Source organism: Cuculus canorus, chromosome 5 (genome assembly GCF_017976375.1).
Source record: "Cuculus canorus isolate bCucCan1 chromosome 5, bCucCan1.pri, whole genome shotgun sequence".
Classification (NCBI taxonomy): Eukaryota; Metazoa; Chordata; class Aves; order Cuculiformes; family Cuculidae; genus Cuculus; species Cuculus canorus.
In genome coordinates, this window is record NC_071405.1 from 49,804,484 (window position 1) to 49,827,918 (window position 23,435).

Consider the following 23,435-nt stretch of genomic DNA (forward strand, 5'->3'; position numbering starts at 1 on the left):
GGACCGTTCCAGCAGGAGTGATGCTGTTGCTTTTCATGCCCTCAGTCTGCCTGTTCCTGTCCTTACCTGTGATTGTGCTTGAGATAGCAAAGACTTCTTAGCTCGTCTCTTCTCATGTCCATATGGGATAGTGTCGTAGTAGCAAAGGGTTAACTTTCCTAGTGTTCTGATCTTTATAGTTATGTCTGTCCTGTCCCTTCACTTGAGGTTCTTCCACATGCTCATCTGTCTCTTTCCTAGGGCAACTCTTGTGATGTCAGGCATAAATGTCTTGTTTCTCAAATTCTCCTAGTCAAAGCTCTTTTTAAGGGTAAATCAGTAATTTTTTCCATTAGTACTTGCACCTTTGAAATTCTTGTTCAACTGTCCAGTTTCCCCACTGAGCTGTTTTTCAGGCAAGCTCTGTAAGTTTTCAGCTCTTTTCATCTTGTCTTCCCAGGATAATCTCCTCAAGCCTTTAGAGGGGGGACAGGAATGAGGAGAGCAGCTTTGCAAACACAATGAAAGAACAAATAGCAGTATTTGTGCTGTCTCCAGTGTATCTAGGCTGAAGTCATGCTGGCTTCCAGTAATTTACTTGAACCTCTCTGCATTAGTATCTTTGAATCATTTCACATCTCCTCTAACCCCTTCCTCCTTGGCTGATGTTAATTTGCCTTCTCAAAAAGTAGGGCTGATATTATTTTCTGCCCTGGTTCTGATTGTTTTGCCTTATTTGTGTTCTGACTTCTGTTCAACTTCTCCCAAATTAGCCTTGTCTGTGAATTTCATTACAGTGCTGTTTACTTCCTTTTCTAGCTCTCATGAAAGATAAAAACATCTTTAAACCTTTGATGCTTGCGTATCAGCCAACAGTCAGTGTGAAAATTGTTTTCTTATTTTATATGAATTCTGTATTTGATGTGATCCTTAAGCCAAGTAGGTTGGCAAAGAGGGAATAGTATTTTATTCATCCCTGCCTTGGAAGGTAAGACTGCCATTTTTCCCTCCCCCAAAGAGGATGATCTACCTGTGAAGCCCAAGAAGGAATGGATTCACATGGACAATGTGGAGTTTGAGAAGCTGGAATGGATGAAAGATTTACCCTCACTCCGACAGAAGAAAACAAAAAAGGTTTGAAAGCAGAAACTGATATTTTTCATGTTTGTCTGGATCATGCTTCTTGGCAGTAACAGTTTTGAAAGCTTCAAAAGCTAGTCCTCTGGTTACTCAGTCTGAGATTTCATCAGACTGAGAGATTCTCGAGTTTCTTCCACAAGGTGGGATAGCATCTGTTCGATTCAGCCTATTGTTCTCAAGAGAGCTACAAAGTAAGAGTCCAGCAACTGTAATCTAGGATGAAGTGGGTCTGAAAGCTAAGAAAAAAGGAAACAGGAGAATTTGAGGCCCGATGACCTGGGGAGTTTTTTAGCTATCACCTTGCAGCACTTGGTGTAAGAAGTGGTATTTTTAGCGATGAATGGAGTGGAAGGCAATGGAAATGATCTTTTTCTCCCTTCACCCATCTGTTGTAGGGAATGCAAGCTCGATTCAGTTTAAAAGGAGAATTAATTCCTGCAGATGCTGATTTACCGACACATCTAGGCCTGCATCACCATGGAGAAGAGGCAGAGGTAGGTGTAATGTAGTAGAAAGGGCACATCCGTTTCAGTTCTCTGTGTTTGATTTGACAGATTCCTTTTGTGTCAAGGCTTTCTAGTGACAAAAACCTTAGGGAAGTGCAGATGGGTGATTTTCTTTTGAAACAAGCTCCTGAAGAGAAGTGGGTCTGCATGCATTAAGTGCTTTACTTCCAGAAAAGTCTTAATGTTTTTCTCTGTAATGCCATTAAGGATCTGTTGTGTGGGAAAAAGGTGCATGTATATCCTTTTCTTAAGATATTTAGTTTTCTACTGTTGCATTGATGGCTGGAGTTTCTTTTGCAATTGCCACAAAGGAGCAGACAGCATTGCATTGCAGTTTATCTCCCATTATGCAGTATTTTACAGTTAATCCTATTTTATTGGGCCTCGTTTTACCTATAGCTGAGTGTTTTGTTGTTTTTTTTTGTTCTCTTTCCCCATTTAGAGGGCTGGTTATTCTCTACAAGAGCTCTTTCATTTGTCTCGCAGCCAGGTTATTCAACAGAGGACACTGGCTCTACAGGTCTTGGGTCATATTGTTGAAAAGGTAAGTCACTTTCCATGGAATTCCTCCCCATAATTCAAACTGCTGGTGGATCAGGGCCCAGATTCTCTGGTATTAGTTGTTTAGTTTCTACTCTTCAATGAAGGTGAGCAAAATCACCAGTAGGGCATTCTTTTTCCCCGAGGATCTCCTTACGTTTAGAAAAGTTTAGTGTTAGGACATACCAAAAGGAGTTTCAGGTTTTTCTGGAGGGAGGTGCTGTCGAGTGTTGTTCAGCAGCTGTGCTGCAACTTCATTTCTGTTGTTGCTTTGAACACAGGTTATTGTTTTGGTGTTACTTTTGTAGCAAACCTGTCCTTAGCAATGACCCTTCACTGCTGTCTGAGCCACCTTCAACATGTGCATTTTCTGTAGGAGGTGAGAATGAATCGGCCTACTTGTAGAGAGATATGCCAGTAGCGTAAAGCAAAGTGACTATTTACTTCTGTGCATGTTTCCACCTAACAATTAGGGGAAGTGCTAACCTTCCCTCCAACAGCAGTGGAGGCAGAGAAGAAGAAACAGTGTGGTTTTGAGAAAAATGATAGGACAGGACATGGGTCCACACTTTAGAAAGAAAGGTTTGCTGCATTAAGGAGCTGGAGTTGCAATCATTTGTGGAGTGAAAGGAGGAGAAAATAAAGAAAAACATGCACACAGTTCAGCCACTTTACAGTAGAAACAGGAAGAGGCATACAGGCAGAATGTTGACATGTACCCAGGTAAGATGAGACGGCTTTAACACTGTCTTTGTTTGACATACATTTCAGGCCAAGGCTGGAGAATTTGCTGCCTCCTTGAAGGGCAGCATTCTGCGCCTGTTGCTTGATGCTGGGTTTCTCTTCTTGCTGCGTTTCTCGCTGGATGATGCAGTGGAAAATGTCATGGCAGCATCTATTGGTGCTCTCAGGGCTCTGCTGGTGTCACTCGATGATGAGGTGAGACAATCATTAAGTTCCTGGGTTTGATTTTGTGCTGAGCTGTTTACAGGAACGGAATGACAAGAGATGGTAGGTGGATTGAACAAAGGCTTTCTGGACGGGTTAGCTTAATAGTCAATAGAATGCCACTGCTGTGTTTTGAGACAGACAAGGGAATGAGTTATCCCGGTTAGAGAGATTCAGACATCTTTTCTCCTGTTTGCATTTGTTGTGCTTCATGATTGAATTTCAGTGCAGGCTGCTGGGGTTCTCTTCCTCTTGACGTGTAAATGTAGATCAGGCTACTACTAATGTACGTGAACAATTTATTTTTTTTAATATGGCCTCCTATGTTGTAGGCTTCTTGCTTGTTGTAGTTTTCCTGCTTCCGAGCAGATGAAATATTCTCCCTGCTTTCCCTTATGCCTCATAATGATGCTGTTTTCTTTTTCCTTTTTTGACCATTTTCTGATGTTCTCATGTGTTCTTCTCACACTGATAAATACCTAATTTTGCCTTCTCATGTGTGTATTTCCTCTTTGATGCTTTTTCTCCTGTTAGAAGGTTGAAACTTCTTTTGAGTGTTCAGAGATACTAAAGAGCTCTTAGCAGCAAGGTTAAAATGTCTTCCTGGTTGGATAGAAGTAGTCTGTTAAAGGCAGAGGATGCTAAGGGCTGTGTTTCATTTTCGTTCTGTGAGAGCTGCTCCTGTGTCAGACTGCAAAGGGGCTGGTGATAGAGAAGACTGGGTAGATCTCAAGAAGCACCCTGCAAATTCTGCCAGGCTTTTCGAGCTATCTGCAATGGAGAGATAAGAGAAACGAGGGACTTGGTACCTTTCTCCATATCTTGTTTCTTTTCTAAGCTATGAGCTTAATGGTATTCTGCTAGATGAGTCCTGCCTGCCCATGAGTTATTAATGATATGAATCAGCCTCTTGATGTTCTTTTTTTTTTTCTTCTGGTATTAATCTGGTTTGTAACTGTCTGCAGAGGTCTGATTTGAGATCAAAGCTATGGTGTGATGTCTCTGCATCAGTGAGGGTTGCTGACTCTCGCAATGCCAAAAGCAGCACTGCGAGTGCTATGTCAGTATTATTTTCTCATTTGGAGAGTTCTTCCTAGAGTCTTGTGCTGCTGACCTTTAAAAGGTGTCTGAGGAAGGGATGGGTCTGCAAGTCTGGCTTTCTGTTTCAGGATTTGCAAGACAAATAGGATTTATTCCCACTATAAACGCAAAAGATTGAAGGATTTTTATCCGTGTCAGTCTGAAGGCTTTGTTTATTCATTAATGGCTATGGGAAGGAAGCACCTTGCCCTTTGTTTCCTTTGAAGACCCAGACCCAGAAGTGGTTTTCCTTCTATTGATGAAAGGAAGACTGTAGTCCCAAACTGTATTCCAGAAGGATTCATAACTTCATTCTCTAAAGTCCAGCCTCTTCTGTGTAATTCATTCACCAACTTTAATATTGTTAATAATTGCTTGCCTGTTTTTTTTTTTAATGATTGATAATAACTTGGGCTTCCTTGGCACTTCCATTTGAAATTTTCCAAAATGGTTCAAGATTTAGTTGAAGTCTGCCACTTTTCTGACTAATGTGGTAGTTACCTATGATTGCCAGTTCAGGAAATGGAAGCATTCAATTTGACTGTCTTTTATATTCAAAACATTCTGGGGGGAGTAGGTCTGCTATGGAAGCAATAACCTGTCTGAGGAGTTGAAAGCTCACTTTGCAGGTTTGCCATAGAACCTAAGAGAATCAGACACTGTCATTAGCTATGAACAAAAAACGTTTTTTTTAAATTTGCTGAAGCTGAGGAGTGTTCAAACAAAAGTCAAACGAACTTAAGCAGAGATACCAGGCAGCCTTTATTTTAGCATACCAGTTTTACATGAATATTCTGTATTATTTATGATTAAGTTCCACACAGTGAAACTAGAGCCTCTAAATGCCAAATTCTAGTTTGACTTCCAGAGCCTTGGTGGTTTGTTTATTTATTTATTTTTATCTTAAATATTTTTCAGTTAAGCTGCATTTCTGCCGCTTGCATAATAAATTTAATTCACCACACAGTAATTGCTTTTCATGGTTTCCCAAGTGTGTGTACATCATAGGTTAAAATCACTTCCCTAAAAAAGCATTGCATCCTACTTGTACGTGTTATAATATCCTTTATTGTTATAAACAGGAAAACTCCTGTTTTCCTGGGGTTAGCGAGGAATCAATGAAGCATTCTATAATCAAAAACATTCTTGAAAACTGTCTTCTTCTGTGATTTCTTTGAGAGAATTTTATGTTCTTTTACTTTCCTCAGAAATACCTTGATTGGACCTTCTCATGGTACCAAGGGATTGTTACATTCCCCTTTGTCCCTACCAATGAGGTGGAGGAGGAGGAGGAGGAAGAAGATTTAAATGTAACAGAGAAATCTCAAGATAAAAAATTAAAGGATGAAACCAAGCCAGATCCAGAAGTGGCCTGTTATGATGTTGTAAAGGTAACCACTCTACACCTGAAATCTTTTGAGGAAAATAGGCTCTGCACAGTGGCTGCATGTGCCCTCCTGTGATGCTATTAAGAACAGTCTGAACAAGAATTAGAACTTTTCTCTGGCTGTTGGATGTTATGTTTCTGTCATGTATTACCAGGAGGGTAATTTTATTTATCTCTAAAAATGTTGAGACTTGACGCATGCAATTTCAGCATCATTAAGTATCTGTAACTTCCTGTGTAGAAACTGGCAATAAGCACTCTGATGACGTGGTAAGACTTGCTGAAAGACTGCATACAGACATGGTTTTCAAGTTCATTTACTTGAGCTAAAAGTGGAAAGGTTCCTGCAACTAATAAAGTGTCTTTATGCAGTTCTGTAAGGTTAAACGTGAGCATTTCAATTAGATAGTTCAGAACTAGTTAATTTAAACAATTACATTCTTTTTGTATTTGATATAAGGGGGCTATTTAACATTTTCCTAATTTCATTCTTTATATTTGCGTTTCTTAGATAAAGAGTTACAGCATATGGAAGGAATATCTCACTTATTTATGGCTAATCTCGCAGTCCTGATGGGAAATCTAAATATATCAATCTTTATCTCAAACCTAACCTTGGCAGAGCTAATGCAACCCTCTTGCCTGCTGCAGTCATTAAAACCTGTGATCACATCACTTTATTCATGCTTGAGCTTGTGTTCAAATGGTTCTTGGTTAAAAACTTCCTGGGAAAATGAATTGCTGTACTTGGGCATCTGTCTCCTTTACAGGTTTTGTGATTTCAGGTGTATTCTGCTGGGTGACACTATTTAAAAAGCTCAATGAAAGAGTTGTAGACACAAGATAGGAGATCAGTTTGTAATTGTGGAAACAAGTTTTGTGGTTCAGCGTAAGGGATTCTAACTTGTTCCAAGTGGCTGGAAATGAGAAGATATTTAGGATAAAATTATCTACTGTTACAGTTGTGAAATTCCATTTCACACCTGCATATTATGTGTTACAACCCATTTACTCCTCACAACTGAACTTGGTCAGGCCTGGAATTACATCCTTGCTTGGCTGCAACTTTTAACAAGTATCCATGCTGTGAACTCGAGTGCTGTGGAGCTGCCTTTTTTCACAACTAGAATTAGGTAAGGCTGTCACCTAAACTGAAGATTTGTTTCCTGGCAGCACCAATCATCATGGTCTTCTGCTCTGTGAACCATAGAATAAAAGTCACATCATCTCTCTTTTCCTACTGCAAAATAGGAATTGGTGTTGGTTCTCTGCTGTTCTCAGCTTTCTCTGATGCAACAAGTACCATGAGAGTGCTGCATGAGGTGAAGGAGTTCTACAGCCAAAGTATTTCAAGGAACATGAGAACCCTTTTCAGCCACATTAGGTTTTAGTACTCTTTTATAAAGAAGATGGTTTTCCTGCTCTGGATACCATAGCCCAGCAGTGGTCTGATTCAGAATGGAAGCCCAGTTGTTTCTGCTCTCTTGAGCTAATCTCACTCATTTGCTAGCGTACCAGCAAATCTGTAGAAACTTCTCTCTTTGATTCCCCACTAGTCATTTTAAAACCTTCTCACTGCAGAAGATGTAGTTGAATCTGATTTTATCTTTTGGCAACTGCATTTCAGAGACTGATTGTTAAAAGCGTAATGGATTGTTGAAATTTTTTCTCCTTTCAGGGGCTTTTGAAGACACGAATCCAGCACCGGCTGAGGTACATCCTGGAGGTGGTACGACCTGTTCCAACAGTAGTCCTGGATATACTGCACATTCTTACCCACATAGCAAGGCACTCCTCTGAAGCATGCAGCCAGGTAAATCTTCCATTGTACAGGAATTCTGCAATGGTAGAGGAAGGGTTGAAAAAGGGAATAAAGAAGCGGGTTAGATTGTGGCAAGGCAATTAGACAAACTTGTGTGCTTTGCATGTCTTCTGCATGTCTGTATAACTGCACACATTTAGTTATTTGTGCTGCCTGCTTTTTCTCTGCAGCTGCTTGACTGTCCTCGGTTGATTGAGACCATTGTCAGGGAATTTCTCCCTACTCAATGGGATCCCCAGGTGGCTGAACCAGGGCATTTACTCACCAGCCTCCATGGAGTTGCTTGCTCCATTGCTATGAAGTTCATCAGAGTGTTGGCATCTGGAGGCCGAAATGCAACAGCTAGACTGGTGAGTGATTCTCAGAAGAGCTTTCAGATTACAGATTCCTTACTTTCTAAGTAAAGACTGAGGACAGGTCCAGAGGAGGGCTACAAACATGATCAGAGGGCTGGAGCACCTTCCATAGGAGGACGGGCTGAGAGAGTTGGTGTTGTTCAGCCTGGAGAAGAGAAGGTTCCGAGAAGGTCTTATAGCGACCTTCCAGTAACTGAAAGGGGCCTACAAGAAAGCTGGGGAGGGACTTTTTACAGGTGGTAGGACAAGGCTTTAAATTGGAGAGGAGAAGATTTGGACTAGACATAAGGAGGAAATTCTTTACCATGACAGTGGTGAGGCACTGGCAGAGGTTGCCCAGGGAAGCTGTGGATGCTCTATCCCTGGAGGTGTTCAGGGCCAGGTTGGATGGGGCCTTGGGCAGCCTGATCTGGTTGGAGGTGTCCATGCCCATGGCAGGGTGGTTGGAATTAGATGATCTTTAAGGTCCCTTCCAACTCAAACCATTTTATGATTCTATGACTCTATGACTAATTGGAGGTAACTCTGAGCTGACGCTGAAATAATCATTGTAAAAAAGGTGAAGATATGTGTTTTGAAGGAATTGACAGCACCATAATAACAATGTCTTCTGCTATGTACCAGTAAAAGAGCCATTTCAAGCTTTTCTCTGCTTTTTTTATTTTATGTAGTGCAGTTAAGGAAAATTACATAGCACAGCTCAGTGACGCTGACCAGCAGCAGATGTTTAGAGCCCACGATGGTGTGTGTGATGTTCTGTACTCTCCTATGTTCCAGTGATAGGCAGCTTAGGACTATATAAACCAGAGATTTTATCACTATTCTTGTGTTTTACAGCCCTGGTTGAACTTTCCTGCCATTCATTTGTCTTAATAACTCTGAGGTCACTTCTCAGTATTTCTAACACCTCTTATCTACTTCTGGACAGGTTTTCCGCTTCAGAGATAATTGCATTTACTTGTATAGGTCATCACACCAGTGCTATAAATACATAACAACTGCCAAGAGCAACACCCATTACGGTGCAATGAGCACCTCTTAGTTTTTTTTGGTTTAGTATTGTTAATAGCATCTAATAAATTGCCGTCTAGGAAATTGCTAACATCAGCAGAACAACACCAGTCTGTGCTATAAAATACATGGCATAATGTGCTGATAATAGATACTGGGATATTTAAAGGCTGTAACTGGTGCTAGGAACATAATAGAAAATCTCTGAATCTTACTGCTATTTCAGGGTTTGTGTACTCCAGGTGTTTCAAGGCATGCAAAAACTGCTTACAAGGTTCCTGACACTCAGGCTTTTGTTCTGTTGCTCTCTCATATGCCTTGTTACAGGCACTTAAACATGGGAATGGAATATAGTAAAAAACTAAATCAAAATCATCAATATAGGAATTTATTTAAGTTAACAACAAAATTTCTCTTTTCCTCTGGAAGTATATCTGACATTGCCCTCTGTTCTGTAGGACAAGTGTCGGAATTCACAGTTTGATTCATCAGCAATTTTGTTTTCTTCCTAGTGTACATTGATTTCCCTACGAGTTGTCTCTGAAGCATTTGAATTTTAAATTATCTATAATATATCCATGTGTTGTGAAAAAGACATTATGATCTCATTTGTTTAGACAGAATGCACACAAGCTTTTGTGTGTGTGGGAGAAGGAAAGAGAAGCTGTATTTTATGGCTAAGCAAAAATACCCAGTTGTTGGGGACGATAATAATTAATTTTTAGAGAACTGCAAATGAGTCATGTCATGCTTAATTCAATACTAAAATAACCTGAGAACACCACCTACACACCAAAATTCTACAATCTTACAGAAGCAATAGGCAGGAAGTACCGTTTTTTTTTAAAATTAACACAGAATCATAGAAAGATTTAAGTTGTAGAACCTCTGAAAGCCATTTAGTGTGACGTCCCAAAAAGAGTATTGGCATCAATTCAGTATTTGTATATGGTGTTTTTCGTAAGATGTATGTTTACATGTAATCTTGGCTAGTAGAGTTCTATTTACAACTGCTTAAAGAAGGATAATTATATAGTTTTTAAAAATCAGTTAAATGATGTCGATAGCATTCAGAACAAGAGTGTGTGTTGGCTCAACAAACCTCCATCAGGAATTAATTAGGTGTAGATGATCTTTTTTAGGAACGGATTAGGTAACACCTAGGCATTCTGTCCAGGAATACCTCTCTCTTAATAGATATTGACCATTTCCTGATCCTTTGTAGTATGCTCCTTAAAGGTCACACAAGAAAAAGGCAAATTTTAGCAGTGCAAGTTGAGGTTTAGGATGAGCTGAATTGAAATCCACAGCTCTTTTGATGTGTCGGAGTAATGTGTAATGGTGCATGCATCTGATGTCTCTTATCCCTTTGTCTTTCTGGTTGTTCAGTCTTCTCCTTTTTTGTTTGGTTTGTTTACAGTTTAACAGATTTGAAATGAAAAGTCGTTTAAGTCGTTTTATAGCTGAAGACCCACTGGATCTGCCCCTGCCAAGGGAAGAAGCCATCAAGATAAGCACTGAAGCCTTCCGGCTGTGGGCTGTGGCTGCTGGCTATGGTCAGGCCTGTGATCTCTACAGGTACAGCCCAAACCTGCCGAAATGGGAATGGAGGGCATGATGGAGAAAACAAACATCATGTTCTAGAGGGGCAAATATAGGGTTCTCCAGGCTCGGTCTCTACTCCCTTCAGGGAGTCTTATCTCCCTTTCTCTGCCTTCCTGCAGTAAAACTCACGGTCTCTAAAGTTATTCGTGTTGAGTAGTACTTTTTTCTAGTTGTTCTTTTATCTCCTGTGTTTAAGCCCTGGTATTTTGTTGTTTTTCCTCTATACTGTGGGAGATCACTCTATAGGGCTGTATCTTTTTTTCCCCTAGAAGGCATGAATAATCTCTGCTTCTGTGACATCAAGACACAGTTTGCAGCAGACGTGGGACTGAATCTGATGATCTAAAGGCAGTCCGTGGGCAGCAGTCACCAGCATACACACTAAGCGAGGCAGACATGCAGAGAAACTGCGTGCTGTGTTGTTTTTCAGTTCATTAAAAGTTCTTGTGCTTCACTGTCAAGGTCTGCACTGGGATTAAGTCTGGCCTCCCTCAAGCATTGAATCTTCCTCCTGTAATTGCACTGACTTGGAAGGACAGTGATGACTATGGAGTTGTTCTGAAGAGGAGTAAAAGGGAGGCCAGTATTAAGTTTCAGAAGGGAGATTCTCTTTCCACAGCAGTATTATGTGTCCTCCAGCCCAGTCAGGTGTATCGGTTAATAAAGAGTAAAACCTGTATATCACTTTTTAGCACTGTGGTTGTTAAGGAAAGACAAACAGCGGAAGATTCCGTAGATTTGCATGATTATAACTGTGGATACTTTCGCTGAGAATGAGAACTAGGGAAACAATAATAAAATAAAAATTTTTCCAAGAGATTGTCGGTATGCTTATGTCAGATATGAGGTATGTCCCATTCAAATGGGTTTGGAGTTACGATATTCCTCCTCTGACATCTTTTTTCCTACATCTTCTTATTTTTGTTGTTTTGGTGGTGGTGATGTTCTCATAATCTCATTTTAGCAATCTTTATAAATACGTGATGGGAGGGTGTTAAGGAGATAGAGACAGGTTCTTCCAGTGGTATGAAGTGAAAGTACATGAAGCAATGGGCACAAATTGAAAGTTAGGAAATTTCAATTAAGTGTAAGAACGAACTTTTTTTACTGTGAGGCAAATCAAATACTGGAGCAAGTTGCACAGGATAGTGTTGTAGACTCTCCATTCTTGAAGATATTCAAAATCCAACTGGTCATATTCCTGAGTAAACTTGCTCTAGCTGACCTGGCTTGACAGGGAGCTGATCTGTAGGCTGTCTCCAGAGGCCCTTTCAACCACATTTGTTCTCCTATTCATACAATAGGGATCTTTACCCTATGCTGGTGAGGATACTCCAGTCCCTGCCTGAATTGCTGAGCACTTGCAGACGAAAGAGCCCTATGACGGAGTTGTCTGTCCAGCGAGCTACAGCAGTAGTTACTATGCTGATACACATGACGCAAACAGCAGGCTACACGGCAGAGCTGCAGGCCAAGCTGAACAGGTAGGCCCTCTACTGTCACCAGTTCCGTGTATCTGGGTAGCGGACATCCTGTGTTCCTTCTCTTTACTTTGGAGACCCAGCTACTACCTTCTTTTCTTTCGTTTTTAATGGCATACTGTCTCACATATGAATCCCTGCATGGCGAGATGTATTCCTTCTGACAGAAGGTTAAAAGGTGTATTGTCTGATGGACAGCTATATACCTGCTGGCTTGATAAGAGGCAGGAGTAAAAATCTGTATTCAGCTACGGGGCAGAAGGGCAGTGTTAGCCAAATGCTCTGCTGAAAGGAGAGGAAGCTCCTTTGTCCTTCCCTTTGGGGGGGAAAAAAATGTGACTTCCCTAAGGTTTGGATAAAAGAACTTCTCTGCAGAGACCAGGATGGGTCAAGGTTAAGATATTGGTTGGTTTGGTAGACATCAAAGAAATAGGATTTGCTGGAGACATGGAAACCTTTTCTGGTTTCAAGAAACTCTTTAACTAAAGCTGGATACTGAGGTATTGTGTCAGTAAAACTAGAGCAAAGCTCAAGGGTCATAGCAGTGCAGGTGAAGAGACTTCAGCTTTCATGAGTAGATTTGGCATTTATCCTTTCTGCCTAAATTGATTTGATCTGGTTTGGGGGAATGTTCAAGGATTTTTTTTCCCCTAGTGGCTGTTGTTGGGTATCACCTTCCAAACTATGTGGAAATCTTGGAGGAAATCTTGTGAGGAAAAAATGATGATTTAGAGAGATAATTGTTCCTGAGACATATTCACTATCCTGTGTCATTGTTTTGTTGCGTTTCAGTGATAGCTCAGAAGATAGTGAACAGATTCCACCTCCTCCAGTAACATGGAATCAAGTGTCAGGCTTACAGCCCTTCCTTGAGGCCAGTCTGAAAAAATTTCTTCAGGAGATATCTCAGACAGAAACTTGGCAAACTCTTCAGCCTCTGACCACAACTTATGTGATCTACTTGGCAGTTTATTACAGTGCTTACAGCCAACAGGTAAGGCCTGAATATACAGCATGTCTTTTCACCTCACCAACATCAGCTTGCGTATTGCCTCTGAAATCCTGAGCTTACAGGCAATGCTATAAAGACAGATGTCGAGTCATCTAGCCGAGGACTACGTTTTGTTTACCACAGCTCTTATCTAGGCTGCATGACATTAAGGGTCGTAGAATAGTTAGGGTTGGAAGGGACCTAGTTCCAACCCTCCTGCCATGGGCAGGGGCATCCCACTAAATCAGGCTACCCAAGGCCCCATCCAACCTGGTCTTGAACACCTCCGGGGGTGGGGCATCCACAGCCTCCCTGGGCAACCTGTGCCAGTACCTCAACACTCTCATAAGGAAGAAATTCTTCCTGATGTCTAGTCTACATGTGCCCCTCTCCAGTTTATACCCATTCCCCCTGGTCCTATCCCCACAAGCCTTTATGAATAGCCCCTTTACAGCTTTCCTGTAGGCTCCCTTCAAGTACCAGAAGGTCGCTATAAGATCTCTGAGCCTTCTCTTCTCCAGGCTGAACAACACTAACTCTCTCAGCCTGTCCTCGTAGGGAAGGTGCTCCAGCTCTCCGATCATCTTTGTAGCCATCCTCTGGACCCATTCCAACAGCTCCATATCCTTCTTATGTTGAGGATTCCAGAACTGGGCACAATACTCCAGATGAGATCTCACAAGAGAGGAATAGAGGGGCTGAATCCCCTCCCTCGCCCTGGCTGGCCACGCTTCTTTTGATGCAGCCCAGGCTATGGTTGGCCTTCTGGGCTGCGAGGGTACATTACCAGCTCATGTCAAGCTTCTCATCAACCAGCACCCTCAAGTCCTTCTCTGCAGGGCTGCTCTCAATCACATCATCCGCCATTGTGTACTGAAAATGGGGATTGCTTCAACCCAGGTGCAGAACCTTACACTTGGCCTTGTTGAACCTCATGAGGTTCTCACAGGCCCACTTCTCCAGTCTGTCCAGGTTCCTCTGGATGACATCCCGTCCTTCCAGTGTGGCAACTACACCACTCAGCTTGAAGCTGTGTCATCTGCAAACTTGCTGAGAGTGCACTCAATCTCGCTGTCAATATCTTTGATAAAGATATTGAGCAGCACCGGTCCCAGTACGGACCCATGAGGGACACCACTCATCACAGATCTCCATCTGGACTTTGAGCCACTGACCACTACTCTTTGAACACAACCATCCAGCCAGTTTCTTATCCACCTTACCATCCACCCATCAAATCCATATCTGTCAAATTTAGAGAGATGGATGTTGTGGGAGACCATGTCAAAGGCTTTACAGAAGTCTAGATAGATCACATCTGTCGGTTTACCCATGTCCACTGCTGCAGTTACCCCATCATAGAAAGCCACCAACTTGGTCAGACAGGACTTGCCCCTGGTGAAGCCACGCTGGCTGCCATTAATCACCTCCCTGTCTTCTCTGTGCTTTAGTATAGCTTCTAGGAGGATCTGTTCCATGATCTTCCCAGGCACAGAGGTGAGGCTGGCAGGTCAGTAGTTCTCACGGTCATCTTTTCTACTCTTTTTAAAAATGGGCACAACGTTACCCTTCTTCCAGTCACCAGGGACTTCTCCGGACTGCCATGACTTTTCAAATATCATGGAGAGTGGCTTGGCAGCCACTTGGCACATCTGCCAATTCCCTCAGGACTCTGGGATCTCATCAGGTTCCATGGACTTACATACGTTCAGGTTCTTCAGGTGTTCACGAACCTGATCCTCCTCTACTGTGGGAGGGAGTCCAGCCCCCTGGTCACTATCTTGCTGTCCCACGATCCAGGAGGGGCGAGAAGAGCAGTTGTTGGCGAAGACTGAGGCAAAAATTTAAGTACCTCAGGCTTCTCCTCATCTGTTGATACATGATCCCCATTTCCAATCATCAATGGGGGTACATTCTCTTTGATCTTCCTCTTTTGATTGATGTACCTGTAAAAGCCCTTCTTGTTAGTCTTTACTTCCCTTGCCAAGTTCAGCTCCAGCTGCGCCTTGACCTTCCTGACTTCATCCCTACATAACCAGGCAGCGTCTCTATACGCGTGCCAGGTTCCCTGTCCCTGCTTGCACTGCCTGTGCAGTTCCTTCTTCTTTTTCAGTTTAATCAGCAGGTCTCAACTCAGCCATGCCAGTCTCTTCCCTTTCCTGCCTGATTTTCTACATACGGGGACTGAGAGCTCTTGCGCCTTGTGGAAAGCTTCCTTAAACATTTTCCAGCTCTGTTCTGCTCCCTTGTCTCCGAGGACCATGTCCCAGGGGGTCCTACTGAGTAATTCCTTGAAGAGCTGCAAGTCTGCTTTCCTGAAATTTAGTGTCCTGACTATACTCCTCACCTGTCCCATATCCCTCTGGACCTTGAACTCCACCAGTGCATGATCACTGCAGCTCAGGTTGCCACCAATCCTAATGTCACTGATGAGTTCACTTGTGTTGGTGGCCATAAGGTCCAGTATTGCTTCTTCTTGGGTGAGAGTCTTTATCAGCTGGAATAAGAAGTTATCCTCAATGCACTCCAGGAGTCTCCTGGATTGCCTACAGCTTGCCGTGCTACTTCTCCAGCATGTCTGGGAGGTTGAAGTCCCCGAGTAGGATGAGAGCTTCCTGTAGCTGGAGGAAGAAGACTTCATCAGTTGTCTCTCCGTGATTGGGTGCCCTGTAGTATACATCAACCACAAGGTTCCCATTAGTTCTTCCATCTTTAATTTTTACCCACAAGCTTTCAACCTGTTTGTGGCTACTCTTCAATGACAGCTCTTCACATTCTATCCCTTTCCTGAGATACAGGGCAACGCCTCCACCCCTCCTTCCCAGTCTGTCTCTCCTGAACAGCCTGTAGCCATCGATAGCCACATTCCAGTCATGGGACTCATCCCAACACATTTCCATGATGGCAACCTGATCAATCACAGCTTTCAAGTAGCACAGTAGCTTCCAGCTCCTCCTGCTTGTTACCCAGATTTCATGACTTAGTGTAAAGGCACTTCAGCTGGGCTGCTGGTTGCATCACCTTGCCAGTGGACCTTCTATTACCTATAAGGTGTATTGGAGAAGTATCTTTCCTAACACCTGACACCCGTCCTTCCACCTCTTGTTAAGGGTTAGCTTGGTGTTATCATTTCAGTCTCTGACCCTGCTCTGATATGGGTGCATCTTCCTCCATGTTTTCCTCCAGTCTGTCCCCCACATGGAGAGCCTCAAATCTGTTGTGGAGCAACACCTGAGGTGGCGTGGGCAAGGAAGGGGTTGATTTTCTGCCCCATTGTTGGACTCACTTCCACTCCCTACCTCCTTTTGAGCTTTTGCCCACAAGCTTAGGGGGGGAAGCTGCCAGATCCTTTTCATCCTGGGCTCTTACCTGTGTGTGTGTCTTCTCTTGTGCTTTGGAGCTCAGGGTGTGATACCATTGGTCTATTTCCATCTCACAGTCCCTGATGCTCCTCAGCCTCTCTACTTCCTCTTTCAGCTCTGCTGCCAGGCTGAGGAGGAAGTCCACCTGTTCACACCTTATGCAGCCCTTGCTGCCCTCTATTTCCAGGGCAAGCTGGTGGCACTCCGTGCACGGCTGCGGCTTTCCCGGGAGCTCAGTCTGAAGTGACACATCCCTCCTGGCAGGTGCGGAGGAAGCAGCCTTTCGCCGGGTGGACACCATGGCTGGGCTCCCTCTCACTGACCGAGCCTGGCTCTCGAGCACTGGAACTGCGCCCTCCCTGCGCACTCTGACCTCGCTAACTGCCTTCGCCAACTGCTGCGAACGCGCTCCCGGTCGCGTCGCTCCCAGAAGACCGTTTAAATCTCCCTCGGCCGCTTCCGGGACCGCCCCCCCGCGCCACCCGTCACGCACGAGCCTGGGCTGCTGCAGTCCGGATCCTCCCGCCGGGCTCCCTCCGGGCTTGCTGGGCTTCTCCCGCTCTGCCAACTGCCCCTCGGCCTCGATGTAGTGCCCGGCTGCAGCACTTACCGTGTCTGCCGCCCAACCGTGTCGATACAGGGTCACATAAGTTTGATCCTTCACGTTAGCAGAGCCAAATATCATCATCTTCCGTTCTTGTCCTTTCTTCTTTTGGGCTCAGTGTTTCAGTCAAAGTATGTGGTAGTGCTGTGGCTGTTCTGATTCACTGCTGAGATCCAAAGCGTGAAGGAAATATTACTTAATTTAGTTTGGCAGACCTTTCTCCTTATAAGCTAAACCAAGTTGCACATTTTTGCATTTTCATGAAAGCTTGCACATGGTCAACTACACTGCAATAATCTTGTTAGAAGATTGAGCGTCAAGGGTCATGCCATATGAACTTTGGATAGAAAATAATAAAGAGATTTATTTGCTGCCGCACTAATATTCAAGATCAAATTCTGCAACCCAGTTAGAGTTTAGTATGTGACCATCTTTTAAAGTGATTTTTCTGAATGGGACACATCAGTGTGATGCTCTTGAAGAATAATATCTTATACTGTAGCTGCCTTAAAGATTCCTATTTTAAAAGTTAATACAAGTTTCCTCTTTACTGCCCAACTGGCATGCCCAAGTTCTGACCTAGGAGATGTCAGAAGAATCTTCAAGATGTGGGGGTAATTTAATGCCTGTAGTTACTCACACTTCTGAAACTTCTTTGGAACTTGCCCAAAGCAACTGAGTTTGTTGGTTGTGGCTGGGGTGGAAACTGCCATTTCTTTCAAAGATGTCTTGTGTGCCCCAAAGTTTGGTAGTACCCTTGATGTGCTGTTGTTAGGTCTTCAGCATTGGAGGACCAGCATAACCAAGAGTTTAATATTCTTTTCAGGGTTTTTAGATGTCCCAGAAGAGTGGCTGAGAAAGTAATGCCTGAAGTTCTTTAACTGGGATATAAGAATTTTTTTTATTTCCAGTTAAACAGAAGTTCAATCATCTACCTGTGGTTAGGTAATCTGATTTAAAAATTAAAAAAAAAATGCATGTAGCATATTTAATGGACTAGTGCAAAAAAATTAACATCAACTTGTATGATAGCTAGATTAGCGTATACTGAGACCTTCTTGGAATATTTTTCTTAGACTACTAAGAACTAAGGTTAATATCTTCTTGTAGATTTTCCTGATTTCTGGAGTGGGGTTTCACCTTGAGGAAAATTAGATTTTATGTTATAGAAATGGGTCCTAAAGCAGCACACTAATGAAGGGAAAGAACGTTAAAATATGCCAGCTTTTTCCTTCAACCTGGAATATTACTTACTAGGGTTGGAAGAATTTGAATGGTTCTCTAAAAGCCACAGATCCTCCTCTGTGCAGTGTTCATCCACATGTGATGGGTAGGTCAATCACACTTTATACATTTAACCTTTATTATTTTTTTTTTAATAAATGCTTCTGTATTATCTTCTAGTCAAATGGAAAGATCAGCATGTAGATTGTATGGGGAAAGGGGGTTTAGCCACTTAGAGCAAGTTTTCATTTAAGGAATCTTGATTCCAAGGATCCTATACCTTGCTTCCAGACTTTGTGGTGCAGAAGTCTTTGTGATGCATTTTAATACTTGAGTGCAAGAAGACCTTGAGATGCCAGCTCTCAACTTCCACACAACCAGCAGTGAGCCCAACTCTAACCTAGAGCATCCACTATGTGGATGATGTGGTTTGGCAGAAAGATAATAAACACAGAGAAATCAGTTAAATCAACCTGTCTTTTTGAGCTTACTGGAATGCCTTCATTCACCATCTTTTCCTGCCTTTGTCCATGTCTTCTGCAGCCATCAGTCAATCCGGTTGATTGCTTAGAGGAACTGGAACGTTTGACATCTGAGGTGCTGCAGCCTCTTCTCAGCCAGCCAGCCATAGACAGCATGTGGGACTTACTCAGGTAAAATCATTTCACTGCTCAGATGCTGTTGCTAGAAGCTAAAGGCATTCCTAAAGGCAGCTTCATTTCTATAGTGTTACTATGTGGCAGATTTTCCCTTCCCCTTTCTTTTCCCTGTAGTTACCTGCTCCATATGTGTGAATTAGAGTGTGGTAGTGCTCTGTCTACATCCTACTTTATGGTCTCTCTCCTCAAAGCAAAAAGCATAATAGCCACAGGCATCCTTCCGTTCCTCCTTTCCTACAGTGTTGCTGCAGGTTCTGCATCTCTGCCACATCTCGCTGTGTTTTTCTTATCAATTTCAGATTGATTTTACTCACTCTTAGCTTTGATTCTTCTGTGGTTCCACTGGCTTAAAAAAGAAAATGTAGCATTAATTTGGGCACCTCTTACACTGGGGAGGTGAGCGTGTGTGTGCATGTACATCTCGTGTGCTCTGTATGATGCTGCTTATGTAAAATCATTTATACTAGATTGTTGTCTTTAAATTCCTGCGGTATTTCACTAAGGCTTTGAAAAGCCCCTGCAGAAAAATGGAAGGCCAGATACCAAACTCTTCTTTCAGGCATCTGGATTACATGAGCTTTGTCGCTGGCTCTGGAAACTGTTAAGCACTGCAGGTGTTCTGTCTTTCTGTGGTAGAGGGAGCCTCTCTACTAGCCTGTGATCAGGCTTCTGGAGAAGGGGAACCTGAAAGGCCTAACTTGTAGTCAGGGAGATGTCCAGGTGCTTCTGGGAACATCTGATATAAGGGACACTTGAAATTTTTGGGTTTAAGTGGTATTTGAATGGTCACCAGACAGTTTGGCCCATGTTCTTTCATTACGGAGAACTGAAGCTCTTAGCACCAAAGCTTCCAATACAAGGACAATTATTAGACCCTTTCCTGTCAACCCTTAAGGTCTGAAAACAGTGGGTTTGGTCAGCCTGTAAAAGCCCATCAGCAAGAGTTATCCTAGGCTGTTATTAACTGACTGGTATAAATTAAGAGTATGCTAATCTCTGCCTTAATGATTTGACAATGTTGTCTAAACATTCTGGGCAGATTAGGGCCAGGAGTTCAGGGTACTCTGTGAGCCCCAGATGTATTCACGCGTCTCCTGCATGGTAATGCCAGGGGAAAGAAGATGCATTTAAAGAATTAGTTCTCTGTCATAGAGTAACAATATGGATCTTTGGCAGAATTTTCCCTGTTGCTTATTACCTTTGAGCAGCATGCTTATGGTCACTCTTCCTTGTAGTGGCTTGCCTGTATAGACGTGGTGTGTCTCGTGTGGGCCCCATAAGCACTGCTGGTATGAAAAGTTCTAATTTCACCCATGCAGAGTGAGCACGCACACCAAGAGCAGTATGCACGGTCACGTTCACATATGTTAAAGCTAGGTTCTAAAAATACACATTTCATGAGTACATAAGGGGCAGCATTTTTGCAATGTCAATTTTGGATACAAGCTGGCTTTTTAGTTTTGCCTGCCAGTTTATTATTGAAATGTCTCAAGTGGGTGGGCAGCTTTATTAGCCTCGTTTATGTACGTACATGGGGAAATGTGTAATTTATTTTTAAATCAAAGGCCCAGTGCTTTTAAATGTTTGACATCAGAGATGCATCACTATCAGTATTTCTGGCATTAGTTTGTATGTCTGTGGTGCTTATTCGACCAACTGTGATACTAGTTTTTTTTCTTGTACAGTCTTCAGGGATCTATTTTACTGCAATGTGTGGCATAGTTCAGACAGTAACATTCCTATGAGGTCATTCTTCAGCAGTATGAAAGTATGCCCTTGACCTGACCCCCCCTCTCTTTATCTGTTCACACAGGCCATGTTCTGCTTTGTGCAACCCTCTGTCCTGTTCCCAAGCACCAGAATCTGTCTGCAGCATTGCATCTCTGAGTTGCATGGGAGGCAAACCTCCTTTGAGCCTGGTTGGATCCAAGTCGCCTTTCGCCTTCCTCACTGCCCTCCTATTTCTTATCAATAGCATCACTCGCATTCACAAAGGCCTGACCAGCAAGGTGAGAATAAGACTCTTACACTGTAAGTTCTACATGAATGATAATATACTTGTGAGAGAGGTTAGTATTTGTATCTTCCCAGGCTTAAAAGTGATGTTAGCAGGACTATTAAAAAAGGAATTGTTGTGTATTCTTCTTCTAAAAGTATCAAGTACTGTGGAGAAAAATACCCCCATTTTCAGAGCAGGTGGGTCAAAGATCTGAAAAATATATTTGTTTGAATTCCAATGTACATTTGGCACTGGGAAGCTGGAATTATAGAGCAGGTGAGGAATGATGAGGTTTAGATAATTGTTGTTCGGCCCAGAAAAATAAATAACAATGTCAGAGGAGGAAAAGGGTGGTTGAAGTGTACATAACAAAGAAAAATGGGATAAAATTAAACAAAAAAAAGGAGTGCTACAGTGGCTGAAGAGATTTCTTCCATTGTGGTTCCTTGAATTTTTAAAATGAGAGTGTGATAGAAGGATGCAAACTCTGAAGAGGAAATAGCAGAGCCCTAGAGAGGTGGAGTACTTAGGAAGGCTTTGAGAAAACTTGTGCTCTGTTATCTCATGTTGAGTTAGCTGACTGGCTACTAATAGCAATATCTGGCCAGATGAGAGGAGAACTTCTTAAGCCACTGGCCAGACTTCAGCCTTACAAAATGCTATGGAAAATGTAGGCAGTAACTATTGATTACCTGAGGTGGGGATGGTCATGATGGATGCAGGTGAGACCTGAGGCAGAAAAGCAGATACTTATCAGGCTATTTTAAATGTCCCTTTTGGAGTAGCCAACAGGAATTCTCTTGGGAGAAGCTAGGGGTTAGGCCTTGGATGGGGGCTATGTTTTACCTTCCTCCAAGCACAAACTGTCTTAATAGCGTTTGTCTCCACTTCTGATTCCTTTATAGTACAGGTCTGTGCTGGACTTCAGAGGCTTGAAGGATTATCTGCATCAAAGCTGGCAGACTGGACCTCCCTCTGTAACTCCTTCATCTGCATGGATCCTGCGCCATGAATATCATCTGCAGTACTTCGTGCTAGCTCTGGCTCGGCGAATGGTATCATGATTAGTCCTTTCATTTCTTTCAACTAAGGAATTGACTTTATCCTGGCCTTTCCAAGTCGGTGTGTCAGACTGGTGACTGATCTTTGCATCCATGTTCTTTCTCATATCTGATTTCAGTCTAGTGACTCTTTGGCTGTCTTGTATGCCCCATTAGCAGATAAAATCTTTACAGTTACTGATGTGGTTATTTAGATACGGATTCTTTGGATGGCAAGATTATACTTTTGCCTGTCTTTGGGCTTAGAATGCAAACAAAGTTTTCAAGTGTGCTGCTAAAAAAGATATCTGACTATGTAAGACGATCAGGGGAAGCAGGAAGATCTCAATGTGGGTGCTGATAATTCTCGCAGTGTTACTCGGTCTTACTTTCAAGCGAGATCTATGTCTCTGTTGACCTTGCTGTCCTTGTTGACAAATGGTATAGTGCTTTTATCTGTTGTGTTGTTTCCTGTACAGGCAAGCACTTGTCCGGATTACACACAGCATGCCTCACTCCATCACTGTGTTGCCATGGCATTGCTAAGCCGTCTGTTGCCAGGGAGTGAGCATCTGGCTTACGAGGTCCTGCTAGATCTTGCCTTTAATCCAGAGTTTCTTCCGTAAGCTTTGCGTTTTTTCCTTTCTGTAGTCTGGTATATGGGAGAACTTGGGAAAATTGAAAAAGTACATCTTGGTACTGCTTTTTTGGCATCATTTTTGGCTTATATTCAAATTTTAGTTACTCCTTGGCATAGTCTTTAGTCACAGAGCCTTCTACTTACACCAGCAGTGTGGTTGCAGATTTCTTTCCGATATACCAATATTGAGAAATGTGACCATATTTTTTTATCTCCACCATGGCAAGAGTCCTGTGATTCCTGGTAGAACTAATCCTTGCTAATGCCCAGCATCTGCTGTCCTGAGAGAAGTGAGTCTAGAAAATACACGTGAATTTAACATAGCCAGGAGAGCTTTATTAAATCTTTCTCAAACCTTATGCAAGTACTTACACAAACTTTTGCTGAGCTGACAATTGTGATGTCTTCCACCTTGAACTGGAATAAATCATGAGCATCTGGGACATGAAGCCTCCCATGTCTGGCCAAGAAAATGGTAGCAGTTTGCATTCATCACATTATCTTTGAAATTTGCCATAGCATATCCCTGTAGGAGGTTGGGCCAAGGTGCTGCAAAGAGATGCTATAGTTTTCCCAAAAGAGGGAAGGTTTGTGGGTGGTTTTGTTTGCTCGGGTGTGGGTTTTTGGTTTGGTTGGTTGTTTCACAAATGCCTGCTATAGAGCTACACTGATTCCCCAGACTTTGCCATTGCCGTCTGCAAAGGTACTATTTTGAGAAATGTCTTATTGATTCATGTAGAGCTTATATGATACGTGATATTTCACCTCAGCACACCGACAGCTGTGATGGTGCCTCTCTGGACAGCAGTCTGCAGCCTCCACACCAGACTGCTGGCATTGTGTGGAGGTTTTTTCATGGCAAGGCCTTAGTGTTGTGAACTCCAAGTGTAGTTCTGTGAATTCACTGTAAATGCTAAGAAAGCTGATGCTTTACAGGCAGTCAGTGTTATTATGGCTGAATGCTGTAGAAAGTGTTACAAGTGCTCATACTATTCTCCCTGATCCAGGAAGGCTGTATAAATTAGTTTCTGTGGTGTTTTGTTTGTTAGGTCTTTTGGGGT

At 42.7% G+C, this 23,435-nt stretch overlaps 1 protein-coding gene across 3 annotated transcripts in view; it reads left to right on the forward strand.

Annotated features, from left to right (window-relative positions):
• Positions 1 to 23,435, forward strand: part of RPAP1 (RNA polymerase II associated protein 1) — a 41,484-nt gene that overhangs the window by 12,755 nt on the left and 5,294 nt on the right. For all 3 annotated transcript variants that reach the window (XM_009569987.2, XM_054068464.1, XM_054068463.1), the window contains exons 8-21: positions 998 to 1,113; positions 1,515 to 1,613; positions 2,068 to 2,169; positions 2,937 to 3,104; positions 5,402 to 5,584; positions 7,259 to 7,393; positions 7,573 to 7,752; positions 10,190 to 10,347; positions 11,679 to 11,858; positions 12,648 to 12,849; positions 18,580 to 18,689; positions 20,509 to 20,704; positions 21,600 to 21,749; positions 22,214 to 22,356. In XM_009569987.2, the coding sequence (XP_009568282.2) occupies positions 998 to 1,113; positions 1,515 to 1,613; positions 2,068 to 2,169; positions 2,937 to 3,104; positions 5,402 to 5,584; positions 7,259 to 7,393; positions 7,573 to 7,752; positions 10,190 to 10,347; positions 11,679 to 11,858; positions 12,648 to 12,849; positions 18,580 to 18,689; positions 20,509 to 20,704; positions 21,600 to 21,749; positions 22,214 to 22,356 (2,122 nt within the window). The remainder of the gene's footprint in view (positions 1 to 997; positions 1,114 to 1,514; positions 1,614 to 2,067; positions 2,170 to 2,936; positions 3,105 to 5,401; positions 5,585 to 7,258; positions 7,394 to 7,572; positions 7,753 to 10,189; positions 10,348 to 11,678; positions 11,859 to 12,647; positions 12,850 to 18,579; positions 18,690 to 20,508; positions 20,705 to 21,599; positions 21,750 to 22,213; positions 22,357 to 23,435) is intronic.